The following is a 21,980-nucleotide window of genomic DNA, read 5'->3' on the forward strand; positions in this document are numbered from 1 at the left end:
AGATGGAGGCAGTTGCTAAGATACTGTGACACTAGGATTTCTCTCTCTATTTTCTCTCCCTCTCTGTCTCTCCAACAAGCGCACACACATACACACACACACACACACACACACACACACACACACACACACACACACACACACACACACACACACACACACACACACACACACACACACACACACACACACACGCACACACACACAAGGATGTCACCATGAATAACTCGAAACTCTCCCTTACATCTCTCTTATTCTCTTGCACAGATGGCAATGAGCACCAATCCAACTTTTCCTGTCACATTTCTAAAAATAACCCCCCACAAAAATGATCACTTTGTTCACCATCCCAATTGGACGCTTAGGGCCATTAAACAGATCACTAATGCTCTTCAACCGAATCTAACGTCGGTGCTATACTGCTACAAAAATGATCCACATTCTTAATCTTTGCTTTGAACTGTGTGCAATTACTCAACCACCCACTTCCAGAGTGGTGAGGCCTGTAGCTAGTATCCCGAAACGATGGAAGTGATGGATGCGTATCAGCACCCCTCTAAAGCTTCCTCACAGTGTGAGCTGCACCTCTCTTGCCGCTATCAGCATGCCACATATGTCTTGGTACTAGCATGTTGCTGCCAAATCCTCGCCGCCCTCCCCTTCCTCTGCCCCTGCGGCTCCCAACACAGCATTAAGAGTTTATGGGGTTTGGGTTGTATTGGAAATGCCATGCACTCGTCCTCTGGATGGTGGGATTAGCTTTCCCTGCTGTATTTCTACTCCAAGAGCCTTCCTGTACTGATGACACAAGCAATACAGCGATGAGTGTTTGTTCATTTACTGTGCACAAATGCATGTCCCTCTCCCTCCCTCCACTCCATCCCTCTCTGTCACACACACACACACACACACACACACACACACACACACACACACACACACACACACACACACACACACACACACACACACACACACACACACACACACACACACACACACACACACACACACACACACACACACACACACACACACACACACACAAAGACTCACACGCACGCTCAAGCTCAAGGGTGCCTGGACACACACAGGCATACTATATATGCATAAGGGGAATATCAAATTCAATGTGCAATGACACAGCGAGGACATAGAGTGAAAAGAGAAGGGGGGTGGAGGCACAGGGTGGGTTTGGCATGGGCGGCGTGGAATCATTTTAAATGGCGCGGGGGTTGGAAGGCAAAAAGATGTACAGAGAGGGGAGACGGCGAGAGTGGCAGGAAGGCTCTGAAAGGCAGCCAGGGTCGGGGACTGTATGTGGGCTAAGATTTCAGCATGAGTGATGGGGAATAAGGGAAGAGGGAGAAAGAGGGGAAAGGAGGAATATCCTCTGCACCACTGTGTGACTGGAAATTTAATAGAGGGAGCGAGATAGAGGGAGAGAGAGGTGGATGGGTTGGAGGGAGAGAGGCAGGGGAGGGGGAGGGGAGAGGAAGAGAGAGGCAAAAGGCACAGAGACCTCATTGCTGTGCAGCTTTCAGCAAAAGCTAGTGGTCGTGAACAATGCTCACTACGGCATTCACAGAGAGGGAGGGGGGAGCGAGGGTGAGGGAGGGAGAGTATATATCTCGGGGGTCTTTCTGAAGCATAACTGGCCTTCTGTGTCCTTTGACCTTAACTAGCTGAGACAGAGCAAAGATGGATTTATGTATACCTACACCAGTCTTATAGTGGATTCAAACCACCATGCAGTATAAGAGATGCTTTCCTTAATTTGCACACATTCTGAACTTAAATAAATGTTTTGTGAAGGGGATGTTGAAGATGTAGGACATACCCTTGACACATGTGGACATACACATGGCAACGATCGATATGAGGCAGCCACTTAGACAGAAAGACGGACTGAGCTTCCTTTATTGGCTAATAACTTGCTGGCGTTCTTTACAATTCATTAATTAAAACATGCTGCAGCCCACTCGTAGACTACTAAATTCAACAGCCTGCTCACAAAAAAACTCACATTTTCAGGCTTCAGAAATATCTAACGGTATGTGTTTTATAATGTACAGACCTCACATGGCTGCAGTGTTTTCTCTACATGTCACTTAGATCAAGAAGTAGTGAGTTCCTCATGTACAGCATTAAATCAACCACTGAGAGAAAAAACACATACTCATATGCAAAGATTGCAAAATACAGACCTCATTAGTTTGCTGGATTTAATATACGCTGGCTTTTTCTAACATGCATGTGCTGGCACTGCACATTTATTATGAATATGGACATTAGTATAGGCCTACACCACTCTTTAAGACTCAATGGTGCAGAAATGTTTCTTACTGCAGATGTTTTGGCCTGTTGGCTACAGTAAACAGGTGTCCATACATAGATATAAATACTGAAAACTGAGCAAAAAATGCACAATATTTCACAGCATACGGAGAAACACACTGACTCAAATCAACCAGCTGATCATTTAGTGCTGCTGAGTCATATTAATGAATATGTGACTATATTCATTACAAGCTTGTGATGCACCAGGGATCTAAAACAACATTTCCAGACTGAAACAAACAAGACATTGAGAGCAATACGTAAGTTTAAATGCTCTTAAGAAAACAGGTGCATCCATGAGTCGTGGGTCCTTCATCTATTCTAATGATGTCTTAGTGGGATTCAGACTGTGACATACGGAATGTGCGTAAAAACCCGCTTATGCTGGACGCAAAATGCTCTGCCCACCGGGCGCCGTCGCGTTTGCTGCCTGCGTTCCTCTCCAAGGATGATAAGGCGCATGGATGCACTCGTCCCAGACCTCGTCCCAGAAATGTGATAATACTAACTTCATTTTCTCCAACGACCTATAATCTGATCTCCGTCTGCGTTTTTTCCCTCTCCCCCGTTTGTGTGTGTGCGCGTGTGTGTGTGGATTGTGTTCATCTTTAACCTGCCATCACTGTAGCCCCCCGCGTTGCGTTGGCGCTGCGGAATAGCCTACAAGAACAAGAGCCAGCTCACAGCCGTGGAAACAAGCGGATCAATTTAGGGAAGAGAAAAGGAGAGATAGACAGCGAGGTTTGGAAAACTGGCAATCTGAAGAAGGGACAAGTAGAGAGAAAACATCGACCATACGCCGCTGAAACATTAAGGTACGTGTGTTTATTGCTTGTACAGGTAGAAGGGACTGAAATGGACGGCGTAATTATTGCATATGTTACCTAATCTGCAAGGATTCTGAAATCAGACACGAGTCGACTAAAACATTTGACAACGACGTGTAAAGGTTGCACAGATTGAAGTAAATAATTAATATCAGCAAAAGATACTGTCGGTGTCATATAGGCTACGAAAAAAAGACGTGGTTACAAATGAATTAGAATAACATGTTTTCTTATGTAAGCCTGTGTGTTTGGCATGTCTACACATATTTAAAAGAAGAAATATGATTGTTGGATTGTTTTTTGGGTGCAGTCATGTTGTCATTACCCTGAAGAGAGAATGGATGCAAGCCATTTTGTAATGCAGCATGTGCAGAATTAGGCCTATTCAGAATTTCAATTGCGTTCCCGAGAAGGTGCGCCGTAGTGAGTGCAGCTGCATAGATGAATAAGGCCATTCTGTTAGATTGTAGGAGATATTATGCTGGAGGCTATATGATGATGAGAGATTGCAGATTAGAGGTTGCGACTGCAGGAGAAATGGTCAGGCTGTGGGCTTTTTTTTCTTCTTTTTTTCACGAGTTGATATCAGATAAATGGGGAAATAAAACTGTCATCATGAGTTAAAAGTTGAGAAAATATTTGGCATGAACCTGCAATCTTCCTCACTTCAAAAACACCGTTTGTTACCATACTGATGAATTGCGTCTCATCCTTCCCTGATTCCCACGTCCTGAATCAATCTAGTGTTGTCATAGTTACAGCAGATGATGTTGGCCCTGCTGCACCTGTGTCGCTTTGTGTTCATCTCGACCATCTGTAAATACATGAGGTCTAATTGGGCCTTGTGTAGGAATACAGGAAGCATCCCACAGCCTTGGTGTTTATTAAACAACACCATATTTCTGCCTCTTCACAAACCTTAATGACTCTGTTGTAGAGAGCATGGCATTGATACAATCAGGCGCTTACGATGATGTGATTGGTTTGTAGCAATTGGTCAGCAGCTTGCAGCTAATTTGTCTTTTCACGACTGAGCGCTTTCTCAGGCCTGATCGAATAATCAATATCTACATGGTTGCAATCTGCTCTTGACATGGAAAAACGGCTAAGATCAAGAAAGAGAAATACCTTTTTTAGTGAAATTGGTTAGAAAAAAAAACACAATGGCCGAAAATTCAACCATGTCATAATCCAAGGGAAAAAACATTTTGCAGCAAGGATGAAGGATGAAGGCCGCTGGCAAAGGAATTGGCCCTCAGATGAGTCAAGGTGCAATAATCTAAAAATAAAGATCATCATCAGTGTGAGGAGCTGTTGTTTTTGTGGAGAACTTGAAGATGGGAGGTCAAGGCAACAGGCTGTCAGATTCAAGGTCTCTCCATCCATAAGATGTTTTTTTTTCCTGTGAGGTGTTTTACATTGATTGTTTTTCACTGACTCTCCCCAGTGGTTTTAACACGTAATTCAAAGGAAAGAGTGTAGCTCAATTCCTTCGATATAGTTTTTCTACTTGAGAAAAAATACATAAAACAACTTATTGTTGACAACTACCAAAGGGTTTTGTCTAATGGGAAATTAATCTTTCTCCTAAGCCTATGGAGGTAACAAGTTTGTATTTTCATTTATTTATTCTGCATTTATTGTTTTGCAGGGGCAGCTCAGAATGTCAAGTCATTACACAGTTAGCTATGGTCTAATTTACATATGTTGTCCCTGCAGGTAGACGGCAAACAACCACAGAACAACAAATACACAAATACAACTACACAATACATAAAAGTGTGTGATAAGTAATATAATCTGTTATTTGCAATATCACTATATATTTTTGGGTGAATAAAACTCATGTTGTTAATCTAAATACTTGAAAAACAAACTTCTCCATTTCTTAAAAGGTTACATATAAAAAATTACGGCAGTGGCAGGATAAATTATAAAATGGCCATTTTGAATTCTTATTCACCGCCTTTTTAAAACAGCCCCATTCCAAAGGAAACAGAAATAAAAAGCACGAGTGTACATAATGATGCTCCAGTGTATGAAAACATTGTTTTGAAAGCACTGGTATGCTCAGTTATGCGACAAGGGAATGATGTTGTGTTTTGATGCTTCTGTGAATCATTTTCTGTTGAGCTAAACATTGTAACTATCAAACCACCATTCGAGATAACATACAATACTGAGGTCTGGGAGTTATGTTTTATTTTCAACTCAGTCAAATTGTTGAAATGCATAATTACCTGCTGGATGGGGATGAGAAGGAGACTCTTCAAGGGAGGACGCAATGAAAGGAAGGCCATAATGAGGAGTGCTGCAAATGGGCTGCATGCAATAATATTTTGGTTTTGCATTATACTCATAAATCTTTATTTTCTTATTCCTAATGGTTAATGTCTTGTTATTCCTCTGTGGCAGTTACAGTTAGAAGGGTTGAAGATAGATGTGTGAATAATATTTGTGTGTTGAAGAGGAAGAGACTCTGTGGGATGTGAAAAAGGTCTATTTTTAGCATGCATTCCCTTATGAGCTTTCTTAATAGCTGCTTTAGGAGATCTCAGAGCTATGTTTTTAATACAGACTGATGTTGACCTAATCCTCAGACCTTGTAGATATTAGGATTCATGCGGAACCACCTCCCTCTGTTGTGATATTGAAGGCCAAGGTTAAACACATTGCTAACATGGGTCTCCCGGCACTTATGTGAATGTATATTTTAGTAAGTATACAGTTTTTACTCCTCAAGATAAAGGTATCTTAGTAAAAGACGTACGTCTTGTGTAACAGCAAACGCTGTAAAGGGGCTGAACCTTAATCTTTAAGTCGAAAGATAAGTAGAATTAGATCACAAAGGTGCTGCTGATCAGTTTTCATGTTTATCAGGCTCTGCTAAACACAGTAATGTGGAATAGGGCACTGGACAGTAAAAACACAAGATGGTGAGTGAGCAGGTTGCCACAGCAACCGTGTTTCTAGGAGCGCATGCATCGTCGCTGCATAGGAGAGGAGATGCTAAGGACTGAGATGCAGCCTTTAAAAAATAACCTGTTTATTAGAGAGTAAACATATTAGGAAAATGCATCCGAGAGTTATCGAAATGAAATTGTAATAATGGTAACAGCGGCCAAGTGAGTGACATTGATAGAGATCTCTTTATTTGTTTTCCAACGACAGCATAGGCTTGTGACTGCGAGAGTCATGGTGTCGAAAATAACGTGCCCGAGAAAACAATGAACACTTTCTTTCTGTTCTAATCATTTAGTGAAACAGTGCAACCTTTTCTAAATGTAGTTAGTCTGCTGCTGATGCTTGCGGCCATTTCTGTGTGAAACCCTCTTAACAAAAGATACACAGATACACATTTCTGTGTTACAAAAGCCCTTGAAAGTGTTTTGCACCATATTTTTTTCCTTTGTTCGCAATGTAGTTGTCATCTTCTTGTCTGGTTCATTAACTTTGGTGGCTAGGGATCTTGTCTTATCGTGCATGCTTATTGTACACAGCACGTGCATTGCGGTAACATTTCAGGAGTCAATAATAATTTCTTCATCTTAATTGCTAAATTACTGCTGCTGCCTCATGATGGATTGCACGAATGTCTGCATTAACCTTAGGTCTAGATGAATACTGAAAGCAGTGGTAATTGTATTCAACAGCTTGGCATTCTTTTAAATGTGAGATTTCTATTGCTGTCTGTATAAATCGAAGGATACCAAGTAGACGATGTGACTGCGGTCCTAACCCAGCTTGTGGTTTTAGAGATTTGTGGCCATTTCAGACCATGACCCAGATGTTAAGTTCAACCTATGAAGAAAATGGCAGCTGACTCACCAGTTAGACTACAGGCCATAATTTGAGTGCCACCTCTTTACAAAAAAATCCTGACCCAGCTTGTCATACACTCTGGCGACTGGGCATTTTAATATTTCAAGATTTAAATTCAGATCCGGGAATACATGAATGTATGTGCTGCTAGGCTGATGTCTTAAAGCTACTGCTCTGTGCACTTACTCGACCTCTTTTCTCTTTCTCCTTTTTTCTCTTTCCCCTACAGTGAGAAGCAACAGCCTCCACAGAGACAACACTTTGAAGAGCATACCGTGCCCACAATTTGCTTTCTATTCTAGAAATTGTCATGGGAACAAAAGATACAGAATTCCCTAAAATGACTTGTTGAAAAGGAAAAGGTGTTTGATATTCTAAGAAGTATGAGCAAAGTTAAATAAGAATATATTAATGATAAATAGTCTTAAATATATATCATAACACTTTTCCCTCTCCCTATTTTTAAAGTGACTGCTTGAAGGAGAGAAAAAGAACAACAGAATAGCAGCTTAAGATATGAACATAAAGATAAGCACTTAAGGTCTCCTGTTTGGAGGTGACTTATCAACTTCATAGCAATAGGGGCGGGTCATGACTCAGTTGCCATGCGTGTTGTCATGGTGACCAGCCCCTGTTCCCCTTCCCCCCTCCTCTGGTTGGTCCAGATTCTGTTGTGGTTTCATAACCATGGACCCCAGCTGACAGAGGCAGGACCCGCCTGCCCCAACCCTTGTACGTGCTCCAATCAGGCGAGCCGTGTCATCTGTACCAGGAAGAGTTTAGAGCAAGTCCCGGAAAGTATTTCAGAGAACACAAGATACCTCAATCTACAAGAGAACACTATTCAGGTAAATACGGCTTCATCTACAAACACAGCATACATTCAGACTGGATACAAATATGTTGACAGATGTAATTCTAATGTTTTTTCAACATGACTCCATGTTTTCACACCAGGTGATCAAGTCTGACACGTTTAAGCACCTGCGGCATCTGGAAATCCTCCAGCTCTCGAAGAACCACATCCGGCAGATTGAGGTGGGAGCTTTCAATGGCCTTCCCAACCTCAACACGCTGGAGCTTTTTGACAACCGTCTCACAGTGGTACCGTCACAAGCCTTTGAGTACCTCAGCAAGCTAAGGGAATTATGGCTACGGAACAACCCCATCGAGACACTGCCGGCCTTTGCCTTTCACCGTGTTCCCTCTTTACGCCGTCTCGATCTAGGGGAACTCAGGAAACTGGATTTCATCTCGGAGGCGGCCTTCGAAGGTCTGGTCAACTTGCGCTTCTTGAATCTTGGCATGTGCGGCTTGAAGGATATCCCTAACCTCACTCCACTAGTGCGACTGGAGGAGTTGGAGCTGTCAGGGAACCAGCTGGGGATAGTCAGGCCTGGATCCTTCCAGGGCCTGGTGTCACTTCGCAAGCTGTGGCTTATGCACTCCAGAGTGTCAGTCATTGAACGCAATGCCTTTGATGACCTCAAAAACTTGGAGGAGCTCAACCTCTCCCACAATTCCCTCCATTCCCTGCCCCATGACCTCTTCACCCCTTTGCACCAGTTGGAGAGGGTACATCTCAACCACAACCCTTGGGTGTGCAACTGCGATGTTCTGTGGCTCAGCTGGTGGCTGAAAGAGACTGTTCCCAGCAACACCACCTGTTGTGCTCGATGCCATGCACCCCCAGGTATAAAAGGCAAATACATTGGGGAACTAGACCAGAGCCACTTCACCTGCTATGCCCCAGTGATTGTCGAGCCACCCACTGATCTTAATGTCACAGAGGGCATGGCTGCTGAGCTGAAATGTCGTACAGGAACCTCGATGACCTCTGTGAATTGGTTCACTCCAAATGGCACCCTGATGACCCACGGATCGTACCGAGTGAGGATCTCAGTGCTTCATGACGGAACACTGAACTTCACCAACGTGACCGTGCAAGACACGGGGCAGTACACTTGCATGGTGACCAACTCCGCCGGAAACACCACTGCAACCGCTGTGCTCAATGTGTCTGCTTCAGACCCCAGCAACGCCTACAGCTATTTCACCACTGTCACCGTGGAAACAGTAGATACAGTGAGAGATCGAGAGGAGAACTCGGCAAGACAGGATGTTAATATGACCTTCATAGAATTTCCTAATCCTACGGGCCGAAGAGGGGTGTTAGAGGGCCGACCAGGAATCACTATACCGCCTTCTCTCTCCTCTCTTTCCTCACTGTCCCCACGAGCCAACAAAGGTCCTGATAATACTGTGACTGTGTCAATAATGGATGTAACTAATATTCCAGGCTTGGATGATGTAATGAAAACAACTAAGATCATCATTGGTTGTTTCGTCGCAATTACCTTTATGGCAGCTGTAATGTTGGTGGTCTTCTACAAACTCCGGAAGCAGCACCAGCTACACAAGCACCATGGCCCCGCCAGAGCCATAGAGATTGTCAATGTAGAAGATGAGATCGGAGCTGGGGCCGGGAGCGGCATCTCAGGGGGTTCAACGATGAATTCTGGCAGCGGAGAAGGAACCCTAAGGATACACCATCATCCAGAAATAGTCAACCTCCCCAACATTGGCCGTAGTGATACTCTCAACCATTACTACAAGACCCATCATTTCAACAACAACGTGATGGGTCTCAGCATTGGCTCCGACGGGATGGGACAAGGAATGATGATCAATAGCAAGAACCAGCAAATGCACGATATCCCCATCTCCTGTACCTCAGTCCCAATCTCTACCGCTAATATGCTCAGCTCATCAGGAAATGGCAACAACATGAACCCTTGTTCTATGTCTCCACCGCTGCCGATGTCTCTCCCCATGCCTACCATGGGCTTACATGGATCGATCAAGGGTTTCATGGGCCAACACCAGAATCCCCAAATGGAGCCTCTCCTCTTCAAGGGGAACTCAAAGGAAAATGTCCAAGAGACTCAGATCTAAAAACAAAAGCGAGAGTTTAGAGAGAGAGTGAGCAAGACTGGGAGACAGAGAGGGGATTGATGTTGGGTTTATTGCGCGGGATGATTAGACACTAGAGTGCATTGACATTACACCAGGAGAAAGGATAGACTGACACGGCAATACACCAACACATAGACTTACCCGTGACAGTCTACTGAGCCAAGGATTACCACAATGGGCCACTTGTGTTTGTGGTAACGATCATGGCCATGGAGATCAAGGAATGGACATTGCTACAATGTAAATCTGTGCCAAAGCAAATGTTTTTTGCAGTTTCTACAAGCTGTGTTCTCATATAGGGAAAACTAGCCTTTCAGAGAAATAACTCCCAAAACCATTGATGGCCAGCAGAGATGAAAGACATTCACAGCCCTTGCCACACTGAAGATCGGAGATATTACAGAACAAAATCCAAGAGACATTTTTCTTCCACATTTAACGCAAACCACACTCTCTCTCAAGTGACTCAACAGACTCCCTCAAGGTGACAATTATGTAGGCATAAATAGATGGACAAAAAGGTACAGTGCAGTACAAACTACTGTGAAAAATCCACAAATTATATAAATATATTTTCATTTAAATATGTATCATTGCAGACTCCGATGCAGAGATATTTTGGGGTGGATGTATAAGCTGGTATAGTTTGTTTCTTTGTGGATAATCAGGGGCGGTGATAGCGACGGTTGGTTATGATATATGTTTTAAGTTTGGCTACTTCTCAGAAACATAAGGGCTCAATTGCAACACTCATTGTGAATCTTTGAATTGGCTTTGTGACATAAAGTCAATTTAGGTTGTAGAACAGTAATTGCAGATCTCTGTTTGACAAACTTTTTCTGTTGCTTCAGTAATAATCATTACAAACTTTTGTGTTCTGAGAGTGTATTATGTATTTTGTAAAAGCCAGCTACTTGGTATTTGAATTGAACATTCTGATACTGAAATGCCAGCATCAAATAATGGTTAAAATAATGTTCCATAAAACACACAGAAAGGTATTTGCGAAGATCTGTTGGGTAAAATAAAGTGTTGACAATGTGTTATTTGAACCAGATCAGTAGCCAGATATTTGCTTTTAGACAGGAATTTGATATGACCTCCTTGCTCATGGTTACCATAATCATGCCATAAAATGCTGTCATAAGATTAGGATGATGATTAGACATCTATCTGCAGCAGCATTCAAGAAGGGATTAAACATCCATCTTATGATGATTGGAATGAATGGAAATGTACAGTATATTAATAATAATAATGTCTGGTTGTATGACAATTGTAAGATCCACATTTTTACAGTGTAACTTTCATATGTTAAATGCCATTTACGCTTCTTGCGTTTCAACTATGTATTTCTTTATTTTTGTTAGTTTGATATAATGTGTACAGTTGTCTAGCCATGTATCATTACGTGTGAAATAAATCAATCATATATTGGGTCGTGGCGAGTCAATATGGCAACCACACGATAAGGAGTGAGACATTATGCAGGCCTATGTGCTAAACCTGGATTGAATGTATGGTTTGTGGTTTAGCCATGAGTCATCCTGGTAATAATAGGTGCCATCTGCACTATTAACACGTTCAGACAGGCTTTTAGTCACTCGCCTATAGACATTACTGGTTTTTCAAAATGAGTGTCTTTAACAGAATTATATGATGACTTATTCTTAATGTAGGCTCTTTTGTCTGAAATTAGATCTCGGTATTTATTCTCCCATGGTGAGTCTTTCATGTTAGTTTGTAAATTGAAAGAACATTTAAGGAAAGAAGGCCATTAAATAGATCATTTTTGATATTTACTCAGCAGGAATCTAAAATGTTTGTTGCAATTGAGCACAAACTGGACAAGTAATTCCAGATTAATGTACCTGAGATAGTATTATGAGCAAAATCATATCAACAAGGTTTTCGACTGTAATTCAGCTCTGTGTGTGATCGTGCTGTTTTTTTTCTGTTGCACCCCTCCCTCAGACCTGCATATATTTATATATATAAATATAAACGGCGAGCTGTTTTATGTGAGTTATGTTGGTATTTCTTATCAGCATTGAGCCCACACTTATTGGAGTAAATGGAACACTGAGGAAGCATAATAATAGTGATGATAATAGTGATGATAATGTGACGGTATCAGAGAAAACACTCCCAGATTGCACAGAGGTTAATCCATGAAAGGAACATCTTCTGCATCAATGCACATCACGTTCACCCTGTTTATTGCCAAGCATTCAAGCCATCCTTAAAAAAAAAGTATAGTTATACCTACAATTATATAATGCAAACTTGTCTAAATTGCAGCCATGTATATTCTACGTTTTTTATTTGTGCTTGCGAATCTCATTTAAAAGCATAGTAAAAGTCACTGTGTTGCAACCCACAGACAGATCTTGTGGGCAGGGTTCAACTGTAGCCCCACTGAGACACAAATGGAATATAAATGAAGGCTAAAGACACAACATATGGGCCGCTCCCTTGATGTGCTACATTTGGTGGCTCTGCTGTCAGATTTCAAAGAGCATACCAGATACCTCCTTGTGTGCTTTGTGTGCGAGAGTGCTTTCCTGCAAGTTAACCGTAGAATTTTTTTTCTTACCTGACGCTTCTGTATCAGTGTTTTATTAAGATGGTGACTCACATTATGAACACAGAAATGTTCCTTTCGTACCTCTGGACATTCGCAACCTGCACAATTATCATCATTATTATTAACATTTGGAGGAAATGCAGAATGGCTTTGTTTCATCTTAGTATAGTGGCTGCCATTGTACATACCGATGCGATTTAAAAGCAGGCTCATTCTACAGCAGGAATGTTAACACATGTTTGAGACACAAGCTTCAGACTGGATTCTGAATATGTGCATATTGGGCAACTGTACCTCACTGTATTTTGTAGGCCTGTATAGCGGTGATTTGATTCAGTTTGGCTACAGATGGCGTATTGGCATATGTGTATCCTCGGCTCCATTCTTTGCTTACAATGGATGCTTCAGGCCTGATGACATTTCTTGATTTGTTTGAAGCAAAGCTCCTTATTGAAAAGGATTATCATATCTGAGACACCAAATTGCAGGACAAGAAAATGGACTGACCTTTTGGTCCTTTAAAGGTAAGCTGTTCTGTTTGATAAACAATGTTAAAAAAAATGAATGAAAAATAACCTGGGTCTGTTTTAAAAGCTTTTTTAAAAGAGAGAAAGAACTATGTTAAGCTCTAGAAAAAAAACCGCGATTTCTTTAATACAGAATAACGAGAAAACGTATGTCATTTTGTGTTTGTTTGTTTTTTCCTCTTTCATTTTCCGAATTGTTGGTTGTATCTCCAGTATGTGGTATTATCAATTTGGGTATTGTCATTAAATGTAATTTTTTTCACGCATTCATCCAGGTGCAACTTGTGGCAGAAGAGTGTATTTCTTCTTTCAACATGTACTTCTCTTGCTCTTCAATGACTGTCATACAATGACTGAGAGGTATTTTATTTCACCCTTTGCTACTTCTGTGAATTCAAATCTAGGCCCGCTGTAAGAAGCTATTCTGCTGTTAGAAACATGTGCCACCTTCATTCTTTGATGTGATTTGAAATTATAACGCACCAGAACTAACTAAATGAGATATGAGTTAAAAAGTTTAACAAAATGATGTTTCAAATAAGTTATTGCGTGACATTTTATAAAACTAAATTGAAAAAAAGGTCCTTCAAATGACTCTGTTTACACTGTATTTATTAGTTCACTTTTTTCATTTTCATATTGATTAATCAAAACAACACGGTTGGACACAATGGCCTCTTGTGCCCATTTTATGTGCACAATTATATTGTAACAGCTGGTAAATGGTTTTATAATTTTCCATGCAAAGGTTATTGGATTAGAGCAAATGCAGCTAAGTGCTAGCAGCTAACAAACGATTGAAATGCACAGATAAATGAATACATACAATTATGATAACCTGATCCGTAAATATCTGTTGTCGTAAAAAAAGAAAAGACACACATTTTTTAAATTGTATTATATTGCGGAAGGCTCGTATTTGATCTTGCTGAATATCTTATTAATTGACTAATTGATTATGAGGGCTGGCTGTAGAAGTACAGCCATTCAACACAACACTATTACATCCTGTAATCACTGCAGCATGGGAACTGCCTTAATAAATCATGCGGTCCATCATGTTACATTAGTGTAATTGTACATAAACCCGCACTGCCAATTTCAATTATTAGCATATGCTGGGAGTTTGCAAATCTGACAAATAAGTAAACACAAACAAATTAGATAATTTAAGTGAATAGTGAAACATTTCTCAAACAAGGCGAGTGTAAAAGCAATTCTCTGAATTTGGTTTATGTTGCTCACATCTCAATATGAAGTGCACTCCCTATTCTTTTATGAAGGCTATGAATGTGCAGAGCTTCATTAACACATCATTATCACTAGTTCTTATCTTGAAAGGGTCGACTAAATTAAGCTTTGCCTCGCTGTGTTCTGTATTCTGTTCTGCAGTTTGTCTGCTTGTTCCAGATTTTATATTTTTAAATTTATTGTGGACCCCGAGGTTAGGGGGAACAGTATAGACTATCACAGATGTCCACTGCGCAGTACTAGTCCAACCCGAGTTATGAAACATCACCCTCAGGGCATTCATGTAACAACAAATGCATCAGCCACGAAGCATGACAGCAAATTTGAATGATATGTTTAGATAGAATGTTGGGCCTTACGGCAGAGATTGTATTTGCAGTGTCTTAGGGGGCACTAAGTAAAGTCATTTTCTTGAATGTAATTGTACTTGGCTTGCACACTGGTCTCCAGAGAGCTCAGTCCCCATGAGACTTCATTTTTTTTAATGCTGAAATAGCAATAGAGAATACAGCTGCACTATATAACGGTTACATTGTAGTATTTTTCTCAAGACTGTAACACAAAGCAGAGGATTGATATGAAAGCAAATGTTCTGTAACACCTTGGGGGGACTCATTTTAGAGCCGATTATTAATATCTATCTTTTGCAGCTTTTTTGCTGTTTCTCAGCTTGTGGTCATAGTGAGCAAACATATACTCTTTTCTACTGCATGTTTGCACGAGGTAATATGAAGAGGGGGGTTTGAAGTGAGCAAAGAGTGTGTGTGCCGCAGAAAGAATACATTAATATGCATTGAAGATGAAAGAGAAATGCTCAAATGCAAATAGGTTTAGAGCATTATGTGATAGGGATGAATGTCATGTGATGGAGAAGGGTAGTTTTCAATTGAAAAAATAAATAAATTGAAAAATTCCCCTGCAGCATAAAGCAAACCTATTCACAAGAGGTGCGTTTATCTACACCAACTCCCTGCTGTAATTCCTTGTGTATAAAAAAGAACAGAGGAAACCCGAATTTCTGTTTGTAAAATGCAACAATGCATCTGCCAATCCCTTTGCTCGCTTATGGTGCAGTCATTTTCTAGAAACCCACTTTGCCAGCACTATCCTCTCCTTTTCCCTATGCTGTCTTTTTCCTTCAAATTCAATAACCTCCCAGCTGTGTGTTTCTCCAGGGATTCCCCAGCTCCCCTGGCCCACAGACAGACTGCAGAGTCTGTAGGGAACCTGACACAACATAAACTCCACTGTGAAGCAGAGGTGTCAGAGTCTGTGGGCTGCATCTCTGCTGATCGAGAAGCCATGGAAATGTGACAGCCTTTTATTTCTTCACACTCAAAAGGCTGCAGCAAAAAAACACATGTGTCTAAAACGAGCGTAGTGTGTTAAATGCAACCGCGTGGGCTACAGTCATATAAAAAACAAAAATGATGTGGCCTATTTAGGCATTTTTTATATAAGGATGGACTACACATAACTATTAGCTTAGCTTAGTCTGAGAAGTATTATGGAAAGTGTGAGAAAAAGACGACCCAGTTGGACCTACTTTGTGTAGATGGATAAAAGGGAAATGAGAATCCTTTTGATTTAAAGTATGCTCTTTGTTTAAAGATTCAGTCTTTGACTGTTATTACACGAAACTATGTTGGTGAATTATTAGCTTCCTTCTGATGTTCTCGGAGGGCTTTCTCATACTGTACTGAACATGTTTTGCTTTTGTTTCAGTCTATTTTTAGATTCCTTCTCTTCTCCCAGTTTCATTCAGAGGCATGCAGCAGATCCTTGGGGATATTGTTTTCTTGCTCACCCAAAGATCTCAATTAATAATCCTGAGAGAGAGAGGACTCACAAACGGAAAGCTTTATCGGTGTTGGCGTGTGTTTACTTTGCAAGCACTCAGGAGCCCTTGTAACCTCAGACAGTTCTTCACCTCTTCTGAGGATAAAACACTCAACCTGACCAACAAGACATGTCACCCGGAAAACAATCTATGTTTGCTTCTCTTCCCACTAAACGCTGCTGAAGTGGACGTGGGATGGAGCTGCATTTGTATAGGCATAGACAGAATTGTCTTATGTCTACAGTGGCATCATACTCAACCGTTTGTATTTACTGTATGTCTATGTTAATAATATACAGGGAAATACACGTCTCCCCTTAACTTACAAATGTTAAAAATGCAGCATATTTTGGTAATGTTGGTCTGAATCTTTACACACTAATTAACAAAAATATCTAGTGATGTGGAAACACTGTACAATTAACTACTTTCTAATGCGCCCTAATCTAATTACAAGTTACAAGAGAGGACAAAAAAACAAAGCATTTAGTGCATGAATATCTCACGGAAAATATTGCTTGTTTCACTGTAAGCCCAAAGTACAAGATGATATTTAAAGGAATTACTTTCCCATGAATATTTTGTCTCCAGCATACATTATAAACAGCAACTTTGGGTGTAATTACTAGACGAAGGTATTGTATGCAGCAAATTGTTCCCCAGTGCATGCACTCCCACACACAAACACACTTTTCAGTCACTGAGCTGATGTTCTTATTAGATTATTACACTTACTTGAGTATTGATTTACCATAACTGCAGATAGGGTAATGTTTATTCCGTGGTTGGTTAATGTTGTGTGTGTGGTAATGGGGTTTTACTTTTTATTGCACTCTGAATTTTATAGTGACTTTTACTTACCCTGTTGATGCTTCAGTAATATTCATATTGTCAGCTCGGGCACTAATTGTTAAATGAATTGTCATTTGGGAAGTTATTTGCTTTCTTGCTGAGAGTTAGATGTGATCATTGAACACATTTATGGAAATGAAGCTACAGCCAGCAGCAGATGAGCTTAGCTAAAGATTGACATTTAATTCACCAGCACCACCTCATCAAAAATATGTATCTCATTTGTGTCAGCTTTTCAAAAACAAATTGTAATGTCACATTGTCTCAACCTCACGGTGATGACAAGACAACCAGACTACCCATTGTGTAACAGGTTAAAAACACAGTTACATAAATTCAGTAAAAATAAACAAAATGCTGGAGTGCAGCAGGTGAGAACAGAAATATGTTGCTGTTTTTTTGGGAGGAATCCGAAATGAGAATGATTGTGCAATAGGCTATTTTTAACATTGAAATCAGCTAATGCACTGATTGCGGGAAAGGTGCTTGCCAGCCTGGCATTGAGTGCATCCAGTGAAAGAGATTTTTCCTCGTCTAGATGTGTGATTCAAGAAAGCAGAACCAGCATAAAAGCAGAGAGTATTTTAAAGTGTAGCCTCTGGGTTTTTCGAGGGTCAGGTCTGCGGATTTTACTTGGTGATAAATGTGGGTAACAATTGTTGGTTTGCAAAACTGGTGCCTTGCAGGACTCAGTTACGACACAAAACTCCCCTTTTAAAAAGCAACTACTCACTGCTGGTTTTACATTTGAGTTTTGGTGCATTACGGAGGTTAGTTGTTGAGCTTTAGAAGTGTTGGTATGTGACCATTACATTACATTACATTACAGTACATGTCACTTGTTAGACGCTTTTATCCAAAGCGACTGACATACTCAATACTGTGGGCAATTCCCACAGGAGCAATTTGGGGTGAAGTGTCTTGTCCAGGGACACAACAACATGCTGACTGCAGTGGGACTCAAACTTGCTATCCCCTGATTCGCAAGTTCAGCGCATTAACCTACTGCGCCACATGCCTCCTCATTGTTTACTTCAGAACAGAGTCACTATTTCTAACTGTTTCCAGGTTTAATGCTAAGCTAAGCTAACCGGCTGCTGGTTGTAGCTACACATTTACTGACAGACAAGAGATTCGATTAATTCTTCTCACGAAACAACCAAAATCTGCCAAATGCTTTTTAAAGACTAGTTGAGTGCTGAATTCACAAGTTGATGCTTATAAAAAAGCAAAAGGTGGATTTATTTTTTGCTGTCACTTCAACTCTTTATACCTTACAGCCAGGAAAGGCTTCACAATGCACTTATTACAGTATATGTGACAACATTTCTAAAAACTGCCCTGTCACTGTCTATGAACATTGTTTCGGCTTTGCTCTACGTGACCAGTGCATTAAGTAATTAAAGGACATTGATGAAGACAAAGGAAAGTCATGGACATTCCTGGCAATGACATATGGAAGTAGAAACTACTCATCCTCTTATTTCTCATATCCCCTTCCTCCCATCTTGCTTATATTCTCCTTTTGTCCTAAAGAAGGACATTTCTGTCCCATGGGGGATAACAGTATTGACGTCAAGAGATGAGTTATTGATTGGCGGAGGAGAGGACAGCGAGACAGTTGACATGCAGCAGATAACACTTCAAGTACCAGGGAGCTTATGCATTCATATGTGTAGTATGTGGCTTCATGGATGAAGGAATAATAATTTCAGTCTGGGCTGATATGTATCTAGTGAGTTTTGTACAACATGTCAAACCAGACAAACACGTTTAGCGAGGAGAGAGGAGGATGTGGGTGTTAGATTCCTCTGGAGGCCTCTTTGCTACTCGCTACATATCTTAACATGTTGGGAAATTGATGCAACACTTCTTTGTACAAACGCTTTGTGATATATACGTGAAGATAATGAGATTGCGATCTGTCCTGATTGAACGGGATGATGACATCGATATGAAATAGCTCTTCGGTTCGTATTCCACATAGATACATCTCCTTGTCTGGTGGGTCATTTGACCTGCATGGGTTAGCGCTGATTGAATCATTGGAAGATAAGCTCACAGCTCAACACCAGTCGGTTTCCCCTTCAGTCCCAAACCATGCACGAGAAATTAAATGCAAGCTCTGCAGTGTTGGTCAATGTCACAGAGAAAAACAAAAAGAGCCAAACGGCTAATCGGACATGGGTCTTGTGTATCATTTTTGTGGGAGATGTCAATGACAAAATACAGAGCAGAAAGATTCCCACTGGCAATTGTGCAAATGTTGATGTGACATGCGAGTCTGCGCCCAGCGTGATGCGACCAGAGGGGAATTCACCAACACTTGCTCTGTCGTCGCCACTGCTACAGTTAGCATTAGCATCGTTCACACATCCCCTCATCTCAGGCCTCTCTTCCACACCCCTCCCCCCTCTCCCTTCTTACCCCCATCACCCCACCACCACCACCACCACCACCACGTCTCCATCTCCTCCACCTCCTCCTCCCTGCGTTCTCTCTTTCCTGTTCTCGCTGCGGTGTTGCCATAGCAACGGAGAAATGTGGGAATACCTCCGTCCTTCAGAGCGCGGGAGAGAGAGAGAGAGATATAGAACGAGAGAGGGTGAGGATGGGAGACAGACAGAGAGTAAAGGGGTAGACAGAAGAAGAAGAAGAGACAAGAGGCGAGGAGACGAGGGAAGGGAAGGAAGTGTGGAAAGGACTGTTAATTAAAAGACGGAGAGCGAGCGGCTGTGACTCACTGCCTGAATGGACACCATTGCCTGTCACTTAGCCCCCTGACTCCAAGCGTTTGTCCCCCTCCTCCACCGCTCGCTCACTCCCCTAAAAGCTACCCTCCCATTGATATTCAGTCTCTGTGATGAAGAAGACGCCACTGTTATCTGACTAGGGGGGTGGGGGGGTGGGTTTTGACTGAGATGGCACCGTGTCGCACAGCCATGGCGTAGCTTCACGCTGGGCCCTACGCACGCCATTTGTTTGACGATTCCATGTGTGCTGGATATCTCCATTTGTAGTGAAGCTGCAGTTTCCATGACAACGCCCGGACTGAAATAGCACCCCCAGTTTCCTCCCTCTCCTCCGCGCACAATACACTCATAACTGTTCATTCCTTATCATGGGCCTCTTTCTACCGGGGCCGAGATGTCCCATACTGCTCAGCTCCATTCATCATATGGATTGAAGCACATGAAACCCCCCTCCCCCCCCAACAGTCCCCATCATCGCTTTCACACACACACAGACACACACATATGCGCGCACACACACACGCATCACTTCTCCTCCCACCTCTTATCTCTCATTTTCAGTCTCTCGGTCGCCCTGCAACAGATTCTGTCAACATGCATACACCTCTGTGTTGCCATGACAACGGTCTTGAAAATCACTGCAATTATTTCAACAAAGACAAAAACACTACAGCCACTTGTGGGAGAGGGAGGGAGAAAAAGGACAGTGTATGTGTGTGTGTGTGTGTGTGTGTGTGTGTGTGTGTGTGTGTGTGTGCGCGTGTGTGTGTGTGTGTGTGTGTGTGTGTGTGTGTGTGTGTGTGTGTATGTGTGTGTGTGTGTGTAAGTGTGTGTGTAAGTGTGTGTGTAAGTGTATGTTTGTGTCACAGAGAAAGATTCAGAGTTGTGAGTCTGTGCTTGCGTGTTGAGTGACCCTTCGATGAACTGGTGTGTATCAAGAGTAGCTCAATGTGCATACAGTGTGATGTTGTGTGTGTGTGTGTGTGTGTGTGTGTGTGTGTATGTGTGTGTGTGTGTGTGTGTGCCTACAGTATTTCTCTATGCCTTATATGGTGAAACTCTTTTCTTTCCGCCACCCAGGCCCTTGAGTATGTTGTTCCGTAAATCAGTGCAGGTGCACTTACTGAACCATTTGCACACGTGTGTTTTTTCTAAACAAACCTGTACCAGTTAGCACCATGTGTGTGTGTAGTGTGTGTGTATGCTACAGACAGTGAGAGCAATACTGTGCACTGAAGGGATATAGAGAGATAGTAAAACAGATGGGCAGAGAGATCTGCACAGAGGAAGAAAGTTTACTAAGTACTCAAAGTTTACTTTATTATTTCCAATGTGTGCTACTTACTATATGGTGGCAAATGCGCTACAACGGCCCAAAACATTTACATTTTGAGAAATGCCCTGCACCCAAAAACTATGCAAATCTATAAACACAAAGTGCTAAAACACATGCAAATGAAGAAAAACAACAGTAACAGGGAGACTAAAAATGTTTGCACAGCTGGGACAAGAGCGTTTGTTGGCGTTCGGGGAAGTTGGCCAACGATCATTGTCACTGGAAACTTACTTACAATCTACGTTTTTTTGGCTTATTATAACAATGTGATTCCATCTTTGCACTGTTGGAGGAGCCTGGGAACTAAGGTTTTCATCGTCATAACTACACTGTAGCCAGGGATTAAGTTGGGATTTGATATGTGTGGGGCCTCTGTGTGGAGGTGCGAGAGGGGGGCGGAGGTCGAGGATCTCATTATTTGACCTTAAGGGATATAGGCCTACACTGTGGCCCTAAAGGCCCAGATACACTGGCCCGAAATCGGCAGTAAATGGGAGTCAGGCCGAACATGAGCGTGGGCACGCCCTATTCGGAGTGGTGTGCGCCGCACCGTCTGGTCTTTTCTGCCGACCTGACGCCTTTTCTTGCCGATTCAACATGTTGTCGGACAAAGGGATAACACTGATTGGCTGTTCAGCTAGCGAATCAGTGCATGAGAAGCGTTAACGGAAGTGAGGGAGGTAAACAAATGATTTAAAATGGAAGATGGAACACACACGGACGGCTATTTCACCTCATCGGTTTATAGAGCTCCTGTTCGTTCATGTTTTCAATGGACGAGAGTGAAAATGGAAAGAAAAACGCTATTTGTTGTTTGTTTATATCACGGAGTCTGTTCTTCTTCTCTGTCTTCCGGTTGTTCCGGTTGT

General features: G+C 41.8%; 1 protein-coding gene across 1 annotated transcript; it reads left to right on the forward strand.

The window, feature by feature from the left end:
- The first annotated feature begins 2,546 nt into the window (after positions 1–2,546).
- On the forward strand, positions 2,547–13,360 carry lrrc4bb (leucine rich repeat containing 4Bb). Its single transcript, XM_079657904.1, has 3 exons — positions 2,547–3,155; positions 7,219–7,837; positions 7,947–13,360. Exons 2-3 carry the CDS (start codon positions 7,595–7,597, stop codon positions 9,942–9,944), a joined length of 2,241 nt encoding a protein of 746 aa, XP_079514030.1. The 5' UTR covers positions 2,547–3,155; positions 7,219–7,594; the 3' UTR covers positions 9,945–13,360.
- The last annotated feature ends 8,620 nt before the right edge of the window (positions 13,361–21,980 follow it).

This window comes from Notothenia rossii (assembly GCF_949606895.1).
Source record: "Notothenia rossii genome assembly, chromosome: 11".
Lineage (NCBI taxonomy): Eukaryota > Metazoa > Chordata > Actinopteri > Perciformes > Nototheniidae > Notothenia > Notothenia rossii.